The 17,385-nt window shown below is 31.7% G+C and overlaps 2 protein-coding genes and 1 non-coding gene across 4 annotated transcripts in view; 1 reads left to right on the top strand and 2 right to left on the bottom strand.

Moving 5' to 3' along the window:
- Positions 1-975: 975 nt before the first annotated feature.
- LOC139482232 (TBC1 domain family member 7-like) lies at positions 976-8,672 on the bottom strand. The gene is made up of 7 exons (XM_071265968.1): positions 8,550-8,672; positions 6,844-7,119; positions 6,028-6,212; positions 5,051-5,188; positions 3,937-4,082; positions 3,313-3,442; positions 976-1,841 (listed from the first exon to the last, which is right to left on the bottom strand). The coding sequence occupies exons 2-7, from the start codon at positions 7,028-7,030 to the stop codon at positions 1,719-1,721; spliced, it is 909 nt and encodes a 302-aa protein (XP_071122069.1). The 5' UTR covers positions 7,031-7,119; positions 8,550-8,672; the 3' UTR covers positions 976-1,718.
- Positions 8,673-8,800: 128 nt separating this feature from the next.
- Positions 8,801-17,385, top strand: part of LOC139482229 (E3 ubiquitin-protein ligase rfwd3.S-like) — a 143,463-nt gene continuing 134,878 nt past the window's right edge. The window contains exons 1-6 of one of the 2 annotated variants that reach the window (XM_071265965.1): positions 8,801-8,823; positions 10,964-11,126; positions 11,326-11,427; positions 15,602-15,920; positions 15,984-16,318; positions 17,105-17,190. In XM_071265965.1, coding sequence (XP_071122066.1) covers positions 11,004-11,126; positions 11,326-11,427; positions 15,602-15,920; positions 15,984-16,318; positions 17,105-17,190 — 965 coding nt within the window. In that variant the 5' untranslated portion in view covers positions 8,801-8,823; positions 10,964-11,003. Of the gene's footprint in view, positions 8,824-10,963; positions 11,127-11,325; positions 11,428-15,601; positions 16,319-17,104; positions 17,191-17,385 lie in introns of both variants that reach the window. The other variant, XM_071265963.1, reaches the window with a different exon arrangement.
- Positions 12,048-12,134, bottom strand: Trnastop-uca (transfer RNA opal suppressor (anticodon UCA)). The gene has a single exon. It is a non-coding gene; the product is annotated as a tRNA-Sec (tRNA).

Genomic DNA, 17,385 nt, shown 5'->3' with positions numbered 1-17,385 from the left:
TCATTCTCATCTTCGATTCACAGTATCCTAGATAAGTGTTTGTAGTAAAAGGTGTTTCAACACTATTGGACTGTTAAAAATTAGCCTTGCTTTTTTGAGAGATATTACTTCTTCAAAATAAGATACCAGAAAAAGATTTAATCAAATCTGGAATTTCATTGGAAACAATTGTATAAAGAAATTTTTGAAGTAAGAAAAATTAGTTGAAAGATACCAAAGGGCCATTCAAACTCATTAGTTGAAAACAAACTGATAATCCCACGGCACTATATGAATATACTGTTAACACAGAGACATGTCTCGCTTTGTTGTAATTAAATGTGATAAGTAATTATAACAAGATGGCGTGCATGTCGATTGAACCTAATATTTCCGCACCGTGATGCGAAGCAACTAATACATTGTTGACGCTGCCGCCTACAACAGCATATATATGTCTCGCTTCAAGCGAGACAAAAACAACCAAAAGATAAACAATAGTACACAAATCACATGTAGAAAACTAAAGATTGAGCAACACGAACTACATCAAACACTGGGGCAGATCTCAGATGATCAGGATTGGTAAGCAATTGTGACATTGTTTGTGTTGCTCGTGTCAGAACAAACCCAGTGACAAGTCTTATCAGAGCATATGTCATTTATTCTCTGTGACTCAGATATGCTATAACTGTCAGCCAACTTGTGAAGGCATCAGTACAATTTTTCGAAAGGATGATTTCAACTTAACCACTTGAAACTCTCGACTTAAATGCTTCCTCTTACCAAAACACAAGCTATAAAGGGCCCCACTATGACTAGTGTAAAATAATTCATATAGTTAAACCAACAGTCTTATTTATACAAAAAAGCAAGCGAGAAACAATTATGAATCACATCAACAAATGACAAAAACTGAACAGCCACTGTCAGAAAAACAAGCATGGTAATATAATATGTGTTTTCACAAACAAAACTCAACAATATATTTTGCTTACATTTATTCATAACTTAGGCATGTAAAAGCATTCTGACAAACTTTGGATTTCCTTTCAAATAAATGTTTCAATGGTAACTTATTAACAAATTATATTGTGTCACATGATTTTAAATGACAGAAAATCAATAATCTCAAGATTGGGTTGTGTGGTCAAAACTTTTTACAGCCACAAAAACTCTGCCTAACAACCTAGCTAGAACACTATGGTAATTAACCGTATATAAATGATATTACAGCAATGTGATTACAATCAAGCAGAACATAATTCCTTCCCTTAAATGTTTATTTGCACTATTTAAATTTTATAAAACAGTTTCAATAAAAAAGACAACAATCTCAAGGTAAAGTATGAATGAAAGTCCTATCAACTGACTTCAATCACATTTTTTTTAATGGTGTATGCAAATATTTTACCTTGAATTATTTAAGATAAGTTTAATTGTATATAATTTTCAATATTGATATGATGTTGTCTTTTAAATAACAAAATTAAGCTTTTCTAACTGAGCCAATTCCTTGTTCTTAATAAGTATTTGTTCATGCAAACAAAATTAATCAAGTAAATAGTTTCTTATCACATAGGCTTTTTCCACAATACCACTTTGTAAGGACAACTTTTAATTGTAAATCCCTTTCATGTCAACTCCATAAAGATATCGCTGTTTTGGAGTCACATCATCAATCAATTGTGACTTGACTGGTTACCATTAGTGATGGTTACTATGGCTATAGGTTATTTTCAGCTCGGTGAGCGGTCAGAAAACAATGGAGAATCAGATCTTGCAACCATCTGGTGACCTCCATGTTGTTGCCATAGATCTAATGCCTTTACAACCACCACATCTCCACTATCTTCTGGTAACTATAAATAAAAAAAATATTTAAGACCAAATTAGTGGGTTATCAGCACTTGATATATAAATATAATTTGTCATGTTTATTACGGGTCTACTTCAGATAAAAAATTGTTTATGACATTCCTTGAAATTCAATTTTGTGAAATTCAAACATCTATTCTCTGCAGCAACTCAACCACAATTTCCAGCTTTCCATATTCTGTGTTGGCTTTTATTCCATTGTTCAAATAAGTTGTCATCCTGCTTGTAGCTAAACTGTGCAGGCTTTATTTCATGTTTAATTTTGCAACAAATGGTCTAGATAGGCAAAGCAGAATGTATATTGGCTTCTCAAACCGGTTTAACCTCACCACATTTTGATTTTAAGTGTAAAACTCTAAAATCTGATCAACATAAAATAGTTTAAAATGTTAGAAACTGACAGTAATAAATTGAAGGCAAGATCTACTATCCATTAAAGAAATTTTACATTTTTAAGGGCTTATTCATTAAGTCTATGGTTGTTGAACTTGTGTACAAAAATTTTTTTTTTGATTGGTTTGTGTGCAGAAAGGGAGATGACATAATGTTTTAATAAAACACTGTTTTCTGAGTGACGGAGTTCATAATTTATTGTATTTTTTGTGCAATTGAATTTTAAGTATATAGGATAATAGAGAGATGCCATTATATGTGTATTAGTCGTCTGGGAAAAAACACAAAGAAGACCTCTAGATGTCAACTTATACTCTTCAAAAATGATGACTGATTTATTAGTGTGCATAATTTCCAATGTTAATTATCTTAGGAAAGAACCATAAATTATTGTACGTTTATTCAGGATGGGAACATTTAATTTTCTTATGCAAATTCAAGATGGCAAGCTTTAATTATCTTATGCATATTAAGGAATGAAACTTATGTAAACAAAAGATAAGCAGTTTCAGCAAAGTTAGTCTTAAAGTAAACATGATATAAAGTATTGAAAATGAGTACTGCTACTAAAATAAAGGGTATGTATACAGAGGTAAGAAATCTAATTCCAAAAGCCAAAAAAGGACAAGTGACGGTAAAAGTTTCCTTGGCCTGCTTAGGGCATGAATCTTTCTCAAAAAGGGGAATTGCATTTCATTTTTCAATAACAAGGGATCAGCAAACTTATAACAACCAAGGATCTGCCAGTACAACTAAATCAAATGGACACTAACCGTTGGTTTTCCCGTTTGAATGTTTTTACACAAGTAATTTTGGGGCCCTTTATAGCTTGTTGTTCGGTGTGAGCCAAGGCTCCGTGTTGAAGGCAGTACTTTAACCTATAATGGTTTACTTTTTAAATTGTTATTTGGATGGAGAGGTGTCTCATTGGCACTCACACCACATCTTCCTATATCTACTAAGACTAAAATCAATGACTTGGGGGACAAACACATGGGCAGGTTTTAACTATTTTTATTTTAGTTCACACTGTGCGCTTTAAAATAAAAAATAATTTCTTACTTTTGATAAATACTTTAACATAGATTCTCTGTTGTTCATACTCAGCAGAGGTCGTTTGAAGGTCAAGAAGATTGCAACAGCTACATGTACCAAAACTGCAAAAGAACCACCAACCACTTTGTCCCATATTCTGAAATAAAAAAACTCCAATTAAATTTTAAGTCCATCTTATTAATTAAATCAAAACAGAAAAAAATAATTCAACTGCAATCATTCTAAAATAGTTCTGATTATAATTTATGCTAAATTTCAAAAATTGACTGAGAATAACTAATCCCAGATATCAAATATATAGAAAATATCAGTGTTGTTCTGTCATATAAAGTTGAATATGATTCGATATTTGAATTCTTGACTCATTTAATCTTTTTATATCATTGACCATGGACTTTTAATATATTGATTGAAATAAAGTAGAAAATGATAGAAACAACATTTTTTTGTTGCATGACGTCCAGGATTTAAATGTCCGATTTATTTATTTCACAGAAAAATCAAGGTAATTCATTGCAAACAATGTTATAAAATTTATCAATTCAACTCGACAGATCTTCAGTATAGGTAATTATAGAAATATTTTTATTCAATATTTCTTAATACAAAGGATTATTCAAAAGTCCAAACCTTTCCATGGATGTATTGGGTAAAATATCAGCAAATCCAGATAGGAACCAGGCTCTGAGGGGTAGTATACTGAACATGTCATGTTGGTTCAAGTGCTGCCAAATCTTAGGGTCCTCTTTCTTCAGGCTGTTCACAGCTTTTTCTGTCTGTGAAATATAATAAGTAGCTATTTATAGATTCGATCTAATTCTAAAGGTATCAACTTTGTAATCATGGTCATTATGGAAAATTGTTAAATTTCATATTTTTTGTATGATGTTATACAAGAGACCGTTAAAATGACAACGATCAACATTTTTTTCGAAATAATCAGTGTTACTGTTTATGCAATCCAGAGCCTTACTCAGAACAGCAAAAGTCAATTTCAACACAATCAATCAGACCTCCATTTTGTAACAAGAAACATTAATAACATCAAATGATTGTAATAGATTAGATCAAGTAATCTCAATTTGTTCGATTGGAATTGACATAAAAGGTATTTTCCAATTTGGATTAGACTCTAGAACTGCATGATGAGAACAATATAAAAAAAACTTCACTTTCATTTTCATCAGTAGCATACCAAAAGTTTAAAGGCATTGGTTGTATGGTTTTCTGAGTTTATATGGTGCACACAGAAACAGATAAAGATGCCTGAAATCCAGAACCCCTGAATGTCTGCCCAGTGTTCTTACTAAATTCAATAAACCAGATTATGTTCTTTCATTCATCATGTTCATAATATATAAGGATATAGGAAGATGTAGTGTGAGTGCTAATGAGACAAATCTCCATCCAAATAACAATTTATAAAAGTAAACCATTATAGGTCAATGTACGGCCTTCAACACAGAGCCTTGGCTCACACTGAACAACAAGTTTTTGGGGGAAAATTTTGTTGCTTATGAAGGGAATCACTGAAGCATGACTGGAGGGGGAAATTCTGGATCCGCCACTGGATATAATGCTGTCATCATAGTCTTCAGAATTCATTACAGACCTCTATTAATCTTTTATAAAATAAAGTTCCATCTATAAACACTCTAATAAGAACAGAAAATTACACTACAAACTGCAGTTATGTCCCTTATATCAACAGCTTTAAATAGAGGCAATTACAAAAATTACAAACCAGACTCAAAATTGGTTCCTTCCATTTCAGAAAATATTCATAAAACTTTTTAGCAATCCAGTAAACATTAATATCATCTTCCTCAATATTACTTAAAGCTTCTGAGATAGTAAACAAAGCCATATCATCTGGGTCCACCTGAATATATAAAAATGAATTATCACATTATCACACACACCTAGCACAGAGATTTTAAACATGTTACACATATTTATAATTTGCAGTACTATGTCTTGATTTTTCATAATTTTGATAGTATGAAGGAAATTTTTAAATTAAAAAGGCAATATTTAAACATTTTACCTAGATGCAAACTATTCAAAGTCCATGAGCTATGACTGAAGATGCTGTGTCATATAAGCTCTAAGAAATGAGTATTGCCAATACTTATTAAATTGCATACTAAATACTAAATTGATTTATCATAAATAGTTCCCTTTTAACTAAGGCTTCAGAAACTTTACTCTGGATTCATTTATTCTTGTGTATAAAAATTTCGTGGATTAAGGAGAAGTTATATCTTAATGAGTATTGGATTTTAAGGCAGTGTAAAAAGATATTCAACAAACCTTAAAAAAAAAAGTGTTTTTCAATGTACGTTTGTTTTTGTGGTTTATCTAGATCTATTTTAATGAAATCCATGAAAACCAGTTCTACACCAATAAAAATTAAAAGCATAACCCGCTAGCTTCTACTTTGTTAAATATGCAAGACCATTATAGCAAAAATTTATTCATGTAATTTTCTCTTTATCATGTTTATGGAATGATAAGAATAATGGCCAAAAAAATAGTTTGAAAATAAGTTTTTTAGTAGAAATTATGAACATTGAACATGCAGAAAATTCAAAACTTCAACAATACCATTTTTCTTAAAAGACAGAGAGTCAGCTCTTTTTTAAAATTATGTTAGTCAGAAAATTGACATCCGATATAAAATAAGTACTTGCTGTTAAGGCAGGGCTAATATAAACTTACTAGTTCTTGTTCTTCAAAAGTCAGCATACCAGTTTCTAATTTGTACATTTTTAGAACCAGTAATCCTGCTGTGGTAGAGTTGTCTACCCTTCTCATCAATTTTAGGGCATGAAGTAAATCGTTATATTGTTGTTTTCTTTGGTCCATCACAAAATCATGAGATCCTTGACCACATGGTAAAATACCTTAAAAAATAAAATGTTTAAATGTAACCTGTTTTGTCAACAGTATTTTTTTGTACTCTAAAAAGTACTTTATCTTAATTTAACACATCACTACATATATGACACTTCATTCGATTTTACTTGAAATGTGTAGCATATTTGAAGCTACTAGTGGAGTATAAACTGCTTACCCTTCTGGAGTGTCTGGATTGGGTTTACAGAATAGAGAATAATGAGCCAAAACTACAGAAAAGTTGGCCATAAAAAAAAAGATTATTGTAAAATAGGTAGGAAAAGTCAAGAATAGAAAATCAATGGGGAGCTAAAATTAAACATTTAAAAGAGTAGAAAACAATGGTCAAAATTTATACAGAATAGAAATAATGAATGCTGAAGCAAAGGAACCCCACCCAATCTTGTACCTTCTTCTTGACTCCCTGAGAGCCTGAGTATTTTTCATTTTTTCATTGGTGGTCTCATAAAGTTGCTCAATTTTTTCTTACTTATAAAAATGTGACAAGTTTTGTGGATTTCTGTCTGGTTTTCTTCAATTTCACGGGCGGCTCATCTAAACTATATTGCTCTTTGTTCACAACTAAATAGATAAACTGCATAACAAACAGAGATAAATTATATTAATTTAACAAATTACCTAAAATAACTTTCCATAAATATATTCTGTACTTTGCTGGCACTTGGAACATCAGACAGAATTGTCGTAATTTGTCAATGTTCAATGGATGCTCCTTCAGGAGTATTTCAATGGATTTCTTCTCTTCCACTCCACCTATTCCAAACTTCTTGTAGTAGTATGTACGGAAATTTCTCTCATCTGACATCTTAACTCAGATATACAGTAGATAAATGTTTGAATTATCTCCCTTTGACTACTTCTAACCAGAATATTGACAGCAAAGATTCAAGCAAACTGTTAAAATTTAAAATATTTTAATTAGATATATGGCACTTACGATTTCAAAAGTAGAATCATTCAGGAAGATATAAACTGAGGAGAAAAATTTCTTATCAAATTTCAACCAGTGCTATAAATGCAAACCTAAGACATGTAAGAGTGTTCTCCATACATATATATATACAAATATAATGTAGAGCTAAACCTACATGCCTTCATGTTGAACAAGAATGTGTCCACAGTACACGGATGCCCCACTTGCACTATCATTTTCTATGTTTAGTGGACCGTGAAATTGGAATAAATTCTCTAAATTGGCATTAAAATTAGAATGATGTTATCAAAGGGAACATGTACACTAAGTTTCAAGTTGATTGGACTTCAACTTCATCAAAAACTACCTTGACCAAAAACTTTAACCTGAAGCAGGACAGACGGATGGACGCACAGACGGACAGACGAAGGGAGGCACAGACCAGAAAACATAATGCCCCTCTACTATCGTAGGTGGGGCATAAAAATGTAGTTGAAATGATTGTGACGTCTTAAAAAGCTATTTTTGTCAACAACAAAATCTTACAAGGAGAACGGGCCTCTTTCATGCCTTTTTACATATTTTAAGACATGAAGAGACTTTACAAAACTAAAATTAAAATAGCTTTTCAAGATTTCATTATGATAGACACATTTCAATTTCATACGCTTTCCCTAACATATACTTTGTCACAGTAAAAACAAGTACGCCAAGTTCCAGGAGTTACAATTTACTTAAATCTCTCATGTGAATTCCATCACCATGTGATCAAATTGTAAGCTTAACACGTACTTCAATTGCATATGTACGTGTACTGGTTTTTTAAAGAAAAAGAATGTCAACAATGAAAGTGAAACTATGGTTAATCATTTGATTACTAATGCAATGCACATTAAATCATTCTTATACGGTTAAAAACAACGAGAAACATCTATTTTTAATCTATAAAATCAAATCAAACAGACCTATAACAATCCAATTGTACATGTTGGTTTAATCTATTTACATCTGTATTTATGTTTACATCGCTTATATGGTCATCTGAGGTCAAATCGATTAATTGTATTAATTTGTATGCCATTAAAATAAAATCTGTCTTTTTGTTGTCTCTTTACTGGAGGAACCCAGAAGTTATATTCACTATTTCTATTTTCGTGTGAAATGAAGATGTAAATGTCTATTTTATATTTTATCTGGCAGCGAATTTGTCACAGTAAATTGACCTGAACCCGCTAGGGACCCTCATACCCCTCTCCATGGTTTTGGCGTACATGTAAAAACTACTAAGCTAATTAAGCCACTCATGAGTGTGAGTACAATGATAACATCCTAATATTTTGTTTGCAACTTCATGAACTTGGAACAGTGTTACTGTTGACATGCATTTTGTGCTTATACTAGTGAATTATACCTAGATCGAGCAACAGTCTACTCCTTTATAGAAAAGAGAATGTTGCTTTGATTTTAAACAAAAAATCAGGTAGTACAAAACTCTCCCTCTGAACTGTCATCTGACTGTCCAGTTAGTCAGGATGGATAAACCAAAGTAAGTTCCGATAATATAAATCAGCATCAGTTAAACACTTTATGTAAAAGAAGTATTATTCGAAGCTTCCCTAGTACCCAGATTATTTTATTTCGGCTTGTCTTGGATATTTACATTGCTTTAAATATGATGTTTAGCGGTAAATTTTCTGAAATGAAATGATTATTTTTGAACTCTTGATTTATTTTGGATCTAGCAAATGCATCTTTATGTAAGGGCATATAGTTATATAGATTTTCCAGTATATTCATAGGTAATACAAATGATAGCATGTCATATTTGAGAGAGGAAAAATTATACACTGAAAAACATGCCATTTTTTTAGTTTTTTTTCTCCTGAAAATTATTCCGATTATGCAATTCTGCTAACAACAAATATCATTTATTCTCCTATAAAAAAAAACACGCACAATGTCTTCATGTACAGTTTAATTGATTTCAAAGTCCTCAGCAATTGACTTGGTTAGCTAAAAAAAATAACACAAATTTGTGGCCGATACAAAACTTTTTTTTTTATAATGGAGGACCTCTGACTGACCTATGGTGAGGAGCTGGGCCTGTGTCAGTCCTGCTTCAGTGATTCCCTATATAGTCAACCATTTGCTCCACTGGATCAGCCTATGAACTAAGTGCATGAGTTTCCTGACAAAATGTCCACTACCATCCTCCAGTAAAAGAGCACTAGTAGATCAGTCAGTGGCGGATCCAGAAATTTTCATAAGTAGGGGTCCATTTGCTGCCTAAGAGGGGGACTGATCTCGTCACGCTTCAGTTATTCCCTATATAAGCAACCAATTTTTTTTCTCAAAAGGGGGGCCTGAAACTTAGATCTAATTCAGTTGCTACATTTATTTACATGATATTTTATTAGGTATAACAGCAAGTATTACGTTTACCCTGTCGTATTATGGTATTACTTTTACTTGTGTTTTAGATCAATAATATATTTGTCTTATAATTTGTCTTTAAAACTATATTTGTACAATATAAAATAAACTTGCAAAATGCATTATTTGTGCATCATTGTCCAGAAAATACATACACAAATTGTGAAATACAAAAAATGTACAAAGAACTGAAATCAAACAAGAGAAAAACATAATTAAAATGTGAATAGTTTTTATTATTTTATTTAGTGTATTGCCTCATTTAACGATATTTATCATGTTAATGCATATTGATCGAAGATTAAAGGAAATTGATGACAATCTTGAGTTTTCAACAGGTGTTCACTATTTACAATGATTGTATATTCTGGCGCGTGTAATTGTATAGTCTGACGAGTGTATAAAGTTGAAGGTGTTAATTGGATGTTATTGTAGCAATAAAACAAGGGACAAGCGCTGCGTTAATCTCATTTGATGTTCTACTTTGTGTATTACCTTTAATAGGATGAAGCCACAGCTAACGTTGGTCCTATCAGGAAAAATTAATTGTACAGTTAGATATAATATAAAAAACTACACAATCCCTTCCTCGCAAATTTTTACTTTCTTCATCTATCAATAGAATTATCAATTTATTTCTGCCCCTAAATTAAAAATGATTAAATGCATATTTTTTTATATTTGATAAAAAAAACTGTTTTCTTGTCGCTAAAATTATTCTTCTTGATGCTTCTTGTCGCTTCTTGTCACTTCTTGACGCTTCTTGTCGCAAATTAGTGAGACCTGTGACAGTGTAAAACCAGGAATCCGTGTCCATTCTCCCAAATAAACTTGTTCCTGCCAATTCACATTTGTCCCCTTTCACTTTTGCACCCTGCATGTTCACACCCAAAGTCTGTTTACACCCTACATATTTGTTTTCTTCAAACATTTGTCTAATCTAACTATCTGGCCAACTGTCTATTTGAGAGTCAATTGCAATAACACTTTAATAGAGTTGGACTCTTAACCAGGAAAAAGAAAATGCTACTTTTTAAAAAATTTTAAAACTCTACATACAAATGACATACATGACATATATGTACTAAGCCAAGCATGGAATTGTACATACACATGTACATTTTTATTTTTAAATTACAAACGAAAGTGAACCAACGCCTGGTGAATCTGTAGTACGATAGTCCCAAAAGTTGTGACTGACATGACTTAGTGATCAAACAAGCTGATAGATACATTGATAAAGACAACAGGACTCAACAGCAATGATACCTTTACTACATGTAGTGTGGCAGTGAAATAACAGCGATTGCAATATTGTTGTATATAGTTTTAATAAATCAATGTGAGCTTCTATAGATCTTTATTGCTACTCTATATTTGTTTACGTTTCAGATAAAATCATGGAAATTTTAATCTCAAGGTTATACTTATAATGTCAGACATTGATGTGGAAGGTTCGGATGATGAAATTATAGTTGTTACAGAATCACCCGAGCGGCACATTGATATTGACGTGGAGGCAGTGACAGATGAAGAATTATTTCCAGATTCCGAGGTTGTTAAATTAAAACTATTTAAGATTAAGACAATGTTTTATATCATTTATTTTATTGGAATTTGTTTTGCCATTATATGTCATAGTATGTACATGTGCATAGCTGAAATGGTAAAATATTCTTCCTAGACAAAATACTTATAGCCAATCAGAGGATGTAAAATGGAATTATTAATCAATAATTGTTGTTGTATTTTAGGGAGAAGACAATGATTCATATGTCAGTATCGTGTCAGAGGTCAACGTAGAGGACAGTGATGATGAAGATGTAGAAGTAGACGTAGACACACTTCCAAATCATGTAATTGATCAGTTTATAATCTATAATAGAAATCTATTATTTTGCCCTCGTCATTTCACCCAAAATTGTATGGCAAGTTTATGATAAACAAGTAACAACTTAATTTCAATGTTGAGATATTTTCAACTTATGTTGATGTTCGAAATCAAGAAAAATAAGACTATTTGGGTATATGTTGAAGTTAATGCCTTTATATTGAAAAGCAAACCTGAATGGCTCTCAGATTTTCTTAAAGGCTACTATGAAATCCACTTTTGGGAGTCCTTGGCCTATGTCCCAGAATAATGCAATTGGCTTGACTCATAAATACTTTTAAGCTGCAAAAAAAATATTATTAAAGAGCTAAAATCAATAGAATATATATATACATCTTGAGAGACAAATCATAACTGATTCATGGACAACAATAATTGTCCTACATCTGAATTTTTTCTTTATCATTAATCATGTTAATATAATGTGGATGAATATTATAACACATTGGAGTCCACCTAAACTTGATCTGTCTCCTTCTCCCCAGGGATTAATTCATTTAAAAAAAATTGTAAAACCAGTTTGTACGTAAGGTGTTCATTATATTTTCTTTTTGCAAGTGTTCTGAAAATTTTCAAACTAAAAATCGCCGGAAAGGTGGAATTGAACCACTCTGACGCTAATCAGCTACAGGTTTGAAGCCTGCACCCCAGACCACTGAGGTTCATTCCGGCAATGGTAGTGGTTACTTAAATATTTATATACCCACAAATTTTCTGAGTTTCATCAACAAAGCTTTAACATATTTAAATATTATAAGAATAAAGTTTGCAAATATTTTATGATTTTATTGTGTAACAGTATAAATTGATAACTATGTCTTGGGAATGTTACAACAATTTCATTCAATAAAGGCATATTTTGTGAATTAATGAAATCTCTACTTTATGGGGAAATGGCTTTTTTCACAAATATTAAAAAAAAATCTAGAGTTATTTCCCTTGATTGAAATGACATAAACTGATAAAGTGAAGATACAGGTAACCATCTTAACTGATAAACAACATAAGATGAACCTTGAACTCCAGATGTTACATCAACATTTCATTTCCAATCTGTATTTATCAGAAATTTTTAATTATTATAAACCAAATATTTATTTATTTTTGCATTTGTTAGGTAATTTATCATAAAGATTTCAGACATTTTTGGAATACAACATTTTTTTTTATAGAATATTTAAAAATTGAATATATATATTCTTTGTAAATAAGTTAAGTTATACATGTACATTGTATATGGACCATAATTTGCTATTGGGCTCCGTTTCCTATAACTATAGAAAAGTGATAAAATGTGAATTACTGTAAGAAAAGTTGTAACTACATCTAAAGATGCCATTATTTTTATCAACATACAAGTGTATGCTACTCTTCCCTAGAAAAAAAATTAAAATAACGAATTTCAAAGATTCTACAACCGTATTTTTGTGTCGTTTCTCGCGTTACTTTTTGCTTCCAAAGAGCATAACGCTGACTGATTTTATAGATAATTGTCACCGGCAAATTCGTATTTTTTGCTTTCAAATAACAAAGAACATCGACCAATAAGAATAGTGAGAAGAAAATGCCGAGAACTATAAGTATTTATGTAGCAGATGTAAGAACAGTGGTGTAATTTTTGTGTCCGCTTTCGTAACGCAATTTTTAGATGATGTAATCTGCTTTGTTGTAATAGAATTCTTAAAAACAATATGCAAATATGAACTCTCGCGAGATGTTCAAACAGGTAAATCTGAGATGATTTACATTCTTGTTTTGATCTTCGTAATAATTAAGTAAGAAAATTACGTTATCGTTATGTGTTACATTTCACACGAAACAGAAGTCCAGTTATTTATTAAAATTGTTTTTGTCCTTAAGTTCTAATCATTTCCGGTCATACGTGAAACATGTGACTAACATGTGATAACGCCATTACGGCCGGATGTACGAAATACTAGGTCTAAACATTGTTTTTGTTTCCAACGGGATGTTAGCAAACATAATCTGTAGACTTGTTTCGTCTTGTTTAAAAGAGGAAAATACAATTGTCAAAGAGATTGCGCCGGTGGTCTGTTATTTTTCCTATGTGCATAATGTTACATACGATCCTGTGTGAAAATAAATGCCCAATGACTTGAAAAAATCGATTTCATATTTGACAGACGTTAGAACACACTTCGTTTCCCGATAATGACGTGAAGAGTCCTTGGAAAAATCAATCGAAATTACGTCTCTTATCATTGTACCGATGCTCGTTGGATTGATTTAACTTCAGCAGTAAATATTACTGGATATTTTAGGTGAATAAATATAATTTAATAAAAAATACATGTTAATATACCGTTACACTTGGAAGGTACAAAGTTGGAATCTTTGTCACCGTTTTTAATTAATATTTTTTATTCATGTTCTGCAAACACTTATCAGAATTGCAATAAACTTGTCAAAGGAGAAGTAAACTTTTACCATGCATGACTTGAAAGGAAGTACTTTATTGATTTTAGCCCACTAAAGTAGCTTAAAATGTGGAAACCATGTAGATAGTGTACAGGTCACAAGTATCACATTGTGCCTATTTTAAAGATTTTAATTCCAAGTTAAAAGTTTTTTTCTTTACTGGATTTTAAGAATGTTACATTGCCAATGATTTGGAATAAATTGTATATAACTGGAATATCAAAACCAAATATAAATACATTTTTCTGGCTTAAACATCAAGATACAATGATTATGGTATCCTGTATCAATGAAGAAAATATGGAAAATTCTGAATAAGTTGTACTAATTGATTTCAAAACAAGCACATATTTAGGAGTTTTATAATACTGTTACATTTAAGATGGATTTTAAGAAAAAGTATACTGTTCAGATTATTTTAAGCAGATTTTGCAATAAAATAAAACTAAAAAAATGCTTTCGGTTTCTTATGGTTTCCTGTCAGGTTTAAAAAAAACTTTAATATAACATTGAAAATAGATTTTAAATATTAACATAAAGCAAGTAACACTAGTAATGGTGTTTATTTATGCCTTTTGAATTATATTGTGCAAAATAAAGAAAATAAAGATTGGTTTCCTGTTTGGTTTCATGTCACGTAAACGGTGAATCAAAATGTATTAATTTTTTCTCGAAAAACTCAATTGTTCCATTCATACTATTTTAACACCAACACAACCCACAAAATAAAAGTTAAAATTTTAGAACTTATAAAAAAGGATACAAAAAGAAACCAAAGGCTGAATACCAAATTATGGTCCATATTTTTGATATTTACAATAAATGTTATTTCTATTTTAACTTTATTTTATTTTGGAAGGGGGGGGGGGGGGGGGGTACTTCAAATAATTTCTTTCGAAATATAATGCATGTTTGATCCAATCAATTATTATTTATTATTTTGATTGATAAAGTGTTTTAGAAAAACAAACTAGTTAAATTATGAGAACTGTAAATTATAAAGGACAATAGGGATTAAGAAAGTGTCCTGGGTTTGAAGTCATAAAACTTTGCTGAGTGCTCGGAGCACAAAAATCATTTACTTATTCATATCTTAAAAATCAAATTGTAATATCCAGGGCAATTTTGTTATCCCCCCCTCTATTTAACTGATAAATTTCTTCTGGTTTTTATTCCCCAAGTAAACTAAGTGAACCTAGGGAAAAGTCAAACATCATTGATAAGTAAATAACAAACATTATTACATTGTTTGCAATGAATTACATTGATTTCCCAGTTAGATAAATACCAATAATTTCACATGTGAAATAAACGTGGTTGTTTCACTCTCTGACGTCATAGAACTATAGTTGATAACGGCTGATCAAAACAAATTGTGAATACGTAGAAAAAAGATATAGTTCGTTACATGTTTTACATTAATTTCTTTAAAAAAACAACATTTTCCAATGTTATAAAAAGAATATCTTATTAAAGAATTCAAATATCGACAACTATTCAACTCGTGACCGAACAACACTGATAATTAACTCATGCACTACGCGCATTCGTGAATTAATGTTTTGTTCGGTCACTCATTGAATATTTTTATCTTATTGAATTCTTCGATTAGTTGTCCTATAAATATGTTTAACTTTTGATTGAGACATTTATGATCTTAACAACTGGTTCAAGCATAAAAAACTCATTTATTTTTTTAGGAAGAAAACCAACAAGTGCTGCCATCTGTTGGAGCAGCTACAGTTGTGGATTCAGAAACTAGATCATCCAGGTCAACATTACCTGGTGTTATTACCCTGCCACCACTTCCCAGTCTGAATCTAGAAACAAATGCAGAGACATCTGTTGAATCCATCACTAACATAACCATCCAATCAAATGCTGTCACAACAATGGATTCTGTCCACAACATCACCATGCAGCCCATTACAACATCCTCATCAAACTCTTTATCTACAATCTTATCATCATCATCTTCATCCAATCAACCATCAACATCTGTTTCCATGGAAACAACAGGTAATGGTGGCCCTCATTCTTCACCTCATCAACCATCAACATCTGTTACCATGGAAACAACAGGTAGTAGTGTTCCTCATTCTGCATCTTATCAACCATCAACATCTGCTGCACCAGTTGACATGGGAACAACTGGAAGCGGTGGTTTTAACTCTTCACCTAATCAGCCATCAACATCATCTGCTGCATCTGTTGCCATGGAAACAGCAGGAAATGGTGGTCCTAACTTAGGAGCAACTTCAACACTGTCTACAGTATTATCTTCTGTATCAGCCACCAATGCTGTGCAGGTTATTCAGGGACATACAGATTCACCTAGAGATTTCAGGTCACCAAAACGACGGAGGATAATGACGCCAGAGAAACCTGGTGGTGGTGAACCAGAGGATGAAGGCAATGTATGATCACATTAAAGTTTGTAGCCATGTTCAAGTTCAAGCAATAATTCCTGCTATTTGTATTAAATACCTGAAATATTGAATCATCTGAAAAATGATAAGAGCAATCTTTTATTCCATTTTAGGGGAAGGGGAGATGGGAGGAGAATTGCCAGTATTTTTGTTATTCATGATTATATAAATTATTAGTTTCAATAATACCAGGTAGTGGCTTTACAATAGTTTGTTTATTTAATGACATCAAGCATAGTATAATTCGTTTTAAACGTGTATGATTTTTTCCTTAATTTTCCTTGATGCAGTTAATTCCTTTTAATTGCGTCAAACAATTGTTGGCAAAAGAACAAACAATTTTGCGATAAATGGTACTATGCACTTCTGTATTTTGATGTTCAATTATGAAGAATCAAATTTCAAGTAGGTGCAGAGATTTTGACACTGCCAAGTTTTAGTTGTACAGGAAAAAAATTGTGCATTATTAAAATTTTGAAATATAAAAAGCTCAAAAACCTTATAAAGAAGTCTTAGACATTTGTTTAATACTTAGCCTTAGCAGTGGCGGATCCAGAGGGGGGGTTCCGGGGGTCCGCACCCCCCCTTTATTTTGGGCGATCAATGCATTTGAATCGGGACATATGTTTTGCACTCCCCTGCACCCCCCCTTTGCCCTGGGCTAGCACCCCCCCTTTCGAAAATTCCTGCATCCGCCACTGCTTAGGAGAAAAAACATTTGCTATCCAAATAGTATTTATACAATTAAAAATGCACAAATACATTTTGTTTCAGTGCTGTCCTATATGTTTTGAAGAATGGACAAGTTCTGGTAATCACAGACTAGCTTCATTAAAATGTGGCCATCTTTTTGGACAGAGGTAGTTATACACTATACATGCTATAATTCTACATATAAACTTGTGATTAACTTTTGTTGATATGAATATAGATATGTGAATATGTCAAGGAGACAGCAATCCAACATTAAAAAACTTGAAAACATCTTACTCCATGATTGAGGATAAGATTGCGATAAGGAGAAATATAGATTTCAAGGATCTGTTTTGATGGCA

The sequence above is a fragment of the Mytilus edulis genome, chromosome 7, assembly GCF_963676685.1.
Source record: "Mytilus edulis chromosome 7, xbMytEdul2.2, whole genome shotgun sequence".
Taxonomy (NCBI): domain Eukaryota; kingdom Metazoa; phylum Mollusca; class Bivalvia; order Mytilida; family Mytilidae; genus Mytilus; species Mytilus edulis.
This window is presented reverse-complemented; position numbering and strand designations above follow the sequence as displayed.